Source organism: Cynocephalus volans, chromosome 4 (assembly GCF_027409185.1).
Source record: "Cynocephalus volans isolate mCynVol1 chromosome 4, mCynVol1.pri, whole genome shotgun sequence".
Taxonomy (NCBI): domain Eukaryota; kingdom Metazoa; phylum Chordata; class Mammalia; order Dermoptera; family Cynocephalidae; genus Cynocephalus; species Cynocephalus volans.
Window position 1 is genome coordinate 20,337,230 of NC_084463.1, and position 4,052 is coordinate 20,341,281.

The 4,052-nt window shown below is 40.7% G+C and overlaps 1 protein-coding gene across 1 annotated transcript; it reads left to right on the top strand.

Annotated features, from left to right (window-relative positions):
* The first annotated feature begins 1,709 nt into the window (after window positions 1-1,709).
* Window positions 1,710-2,648, top strand: LOC134377121 (olfactory receptor 10D3-like). The gene has a single exon (XM_063095736.1). It carries the CDS (start codon window positions 1,710-1,712, stop codon window positions 2,646-2,648), a length of 939 nt encoding a protein of 312 aa, XP_062951806.1.
* The last annotated feature ends 1,404 nt before the right edge of the window (window positions 2,649-4,052 follow it).

Sequence of the window (4,052 nt, forward strand, 5' to 3'; positions counted from 1 at the left end):
TTTATTTGGCTAAGGTAAAAAAAGCTTTCCAGACGATAGGCAGAGATCCCTGACCTTGGCTTGTGGTGTGATGTCAAAGGAAAATTGGGGCTAAAGATCCTAGAGAAACAAATGGAAAAAGGATCAAATTTCTTCTCGTAAGTCACATAAGTGTCATCTTCCTTTCTTGTTTTTACTCCTCTTTTATGCCTCACATATCCAGTGGAAAGGTGAATTTGGAGTTTTTGGCTTACAAATGTTCTTGGAATTTAGGATGAACAGGAATGTGGGGCTATTGGCACAAGAATAGGACATTGTTTGCTTGGTTTTTCTTTCAACCCATTATGCTAACCTACCAGTTCACAATCCCCATTCTTATTATTTCCCTTTATAACCAGGAAGTTAGACTTGATTCAAAGTGATTAAAATAATAAAAACTGTAGATGAGTCTACACCTAGATACATTTAGTTTGATTCTTTCTGTGATATGTGACAGCCAGGACTTATTTGGAGCCAGTATAAATTACTATAGCTCTTGTCTTGGGACTGTTCACCTTTTAGAGCACAGTACAGAGCTTTCCCAGGGCACAAGTGACATGGAGGAAGAAGACAGAGGAATTCTACATGTCAGCAGAATGAGGCAAAAGAGGATCAAGTAGTAATCCACCTGCTTTACAAGGTTGTGTAGAGAGATTACTATCTGTCAATATCACATAAGTTCTTGTACAAGGCAAGACAACTGAATGATATCCAAGTTTCATCATTCATTGAATCATTTCATTCTTTTGTCAAACATTTATTGAAAATCTGTGCCAGGCCCTGTTTTCTACACCAAGAATAAACACTAAAAAGTATTTACTGTCCTAGATTTTATATTTTAGTGTGTATGTGGTAGCTAGGGAGACAGGTTATTTTTCCATTACTTATTAAGGAGAAGCAAGAAAATTTTCAGAGCCTGGCAATGTCAAGAGGAAAATCATTGATTACACTGGAGCAAAATTTCACAAGGTCATGAAGTCAGTAATGCCACAGTCTATCTCAGATGTGGTTCAGTGGAAAGACTGATGTCTTAAAAAAAAAAATAGATCCTAAGTTCTGCCATTTACTAGCTACCTTAATTTAGGAGAGTTGCTTAGCCTTTGTATGGCTCAATTGTTTTCTATGGATCTGCCTCACAGTTTACAATGAGGCTTAAATGAACTGAGATCACGTTGTGTCTGCATTTAGAGCCCTAAAGCAGTGATCCTTCAACATTTGTGGCTCGGTTAAAAGACATAGGGATAAAATATGTTGTCAGTAATTGTGGTTTACAAATATAGTGATTCTCCAAGGATATGAAAAAGCCTTTGAATGATTCTGTGGCTTGTTATCCCTCTACCCTGGGGGAGGAGAAATATACGTTTGTGTGTGTCTTCTTTTCTTTGAAAATCCAGGCTCTAAGTTGTTCTTTTGTTTTGTTTTGTTTAGATATTGTTTAAATGAGGGACATCTGCATTTGGAATTGGTTCAACAAAAATATTTGGTAGAGAAACTACTAAGTTGGCTATGACAGCTACGTTCCAATAATGCCCTATAATTGGGATCACAAGCTGTCTTTCCATAACTTAGAACCAAAACACAGTTATTTAAATTATAAATTTTCTTTCTCCAATATGTTCGCTCTGTTGACAGCAAGCCAGGGCATTCTTCCATGTCCTCTGCTTTCTCTTCCTCCCCCAGGACTGGCTCCCATGGCGGCAAAGAACTGCTCGGTGGTGACTGAGTTCATCCTTCTGGGAATCCCACACACAAAGGGGCTGGAGACTATACTTTTTGTCTTATTCTTGCCCTTCTATGCCTGCACCCTACTGGGAAATTTATCTATCCTTGTGGTTGTTATTTCTTCTACTCGCCTTCACACACCCATGTATTTCTTCCTGGGGAACTTGTCTGTGTTTGACATGGGTTTCTCCTCTGTTACCTGTCCCAAAATGCTGCTTTACCTTATGGGACTGAGCCGACTCATCTCCTACAGAGACTGTGTCTCCCAGCTCTTCTTCTTCCATTTCTTTGGGAGCATTGAGTGCTTCTTGTACACTGTGATGGCCTATGACCGCTTCACGGCCATCTGCTACCCTCTGCAGTACACAGTCATCATGAACCCTAGAATCTGTGTGGCCCTGGCTGTAGGCACATGGCTGTTAGGGTGTGTCCATTCCAGTGTCTTGACTTCCCTCACCTTCACCTTGCCATATTGTGGTCCCAATGAAGTGGATCACTTCTTCTGTGATATCCCAGCACTCTTGCCCTTGGCCTGTGCTGATACATCCTTAACCCAGATGGTGAGCTTCACCAATGTTGGCCTAGTATCTCTTGTCTGCTTTCTCCTAATCCTTGTATCCTACATGCGGATCACAGTTTCCATCTTGAGTATTCGTACAACTGAGGGCCGTCTCCATGCCTTCTCCACCTGCAGTGCCCACCTCATTGCCATCCTCTGTGCCTATGGGCCTATCATCACTGTCTACCTGCAGCCCACGCCCAATCCCATGCTCGGAACTGTGGTTCAGATTCTGATGAATCTGGTAGGACCAATGCTGAACCCTTTGATCTACACCTTGAGGAACAAAGAAGTAAAAACAGCTCTAAAAAAAATATTGCACAGGACAAACCACATATCTGAGAGTTAGCAAGAGCAGATGGATGGGGCCATGACCCTGGAATTCTTTCTGCCCCAACACGTGAAATTTCATTGATTCCTCACATGTGATGACAACCTTGAATTTTTAGCACATGTTGAATAGTGTGGACCACTATATCCTAATCTATCTTTTTGTGTACTTTATTTTCTTGTATTATCTTGTGTTCTGTCTCTCCATCCATCTTCAATATAACATAGTTTTGGTTGTTGTTATTTTGTTTTTCTTCTGCATCGAACTCCTGCCACTGGATGGAAGGTCTTTTCCATAACACCACTTGCTCTCTTTTCTTGCTTGATTCCCCTCCAAACTATGTGTAAGAAGATCCTATAGGGAAAGGCAATAAATAGAAGAAAAGAGATTTTAAATAGCTGATTGACAGAGTAATAGAAGCTTCTTTATTTTAATTTTTTTTTAAATTTTATTTTGTCGATATACATTGTGGCTGATTATTGCTCCCCATCACCAAAACCTCCCTCCCTTCTCCCTCCCCCCCTCCCCCCCAACAATGTCCTTTCTGTTTGCTTTTCGTATCAACTTCAAGTAATTGTGGTTGTTATATCTTCTCCCCCCCCCCCGGTTTTGTGTGTGTGTGTGTGTGTGTGTGTGTGTGTGTGTGTGTGTGTGTGTGTGTGTGAATTTATATATTAATTTTTAGCTCCCACCAATAAGTGAGAACATGTGGTATTTCTCTTTCTGTGCCTGACTTGTTTCACTTAATATAATTCTCTCAAGGTCCATCCATGTTGTTGCAAATGGCAGTATTTCATTCGTTTTTATAGCTGAGTAGTATTCCATTGTGTAGATGTACCACATTTTCCGTATCCACTCATCTGTTGATGGACATTTGGGCTGGTTCCAACTCTTGGCTATTGTAAAGAGTGCTGCGATGAACATTGGGGAACAGGTATACCTTCGACTTGATGATTTCCATTCCTCTGGGTATATTCCCAACAGTGGGATAGCTGGGTCGTATGGTAGATCTATCTGCAATTGTTTGAGGAACCTCCATACCATTTTCCATAGAGGCTGCACCATTTTGCAGTCCCACCAACAATGTATGAGAGTTCCTTTTTCTCTGCAACCTCACCAGCATTGATCATTCACAGCCTTTTGGATTTTAGCCATCCTAACTGGGGTTATTAACAGACTAAATGTTAGAGTCGACACAAGTTGTCTTTTTCCTTTCCAGCTGTCTGGAAAGGAAATAACTTAGAATTTGTCAGCAAGGATGCTCTCCCTGCATCCCTTGCTTGGACTCAAGTCTTAACTTCTCTCCCTAAAGGTTCTTCAGCAAATAGGGTTAACCGCAACTGACTAAGGAAAGTGAAAAGCTTTGCAAAAGATATCATAGACCTTGGTTTGTTTCCATATCATTACCAGCTGATAGTATGA

Excerpts from the sequence above, each read along its gene's own strand:
- LOC134377121 (XM_063095736.1), top strand. The coding sequence starts at position 1,710 with ATGGCGGCAAAGAACTGCTCGGTGGTGACTGAGTTCATCCTTCTGGGA.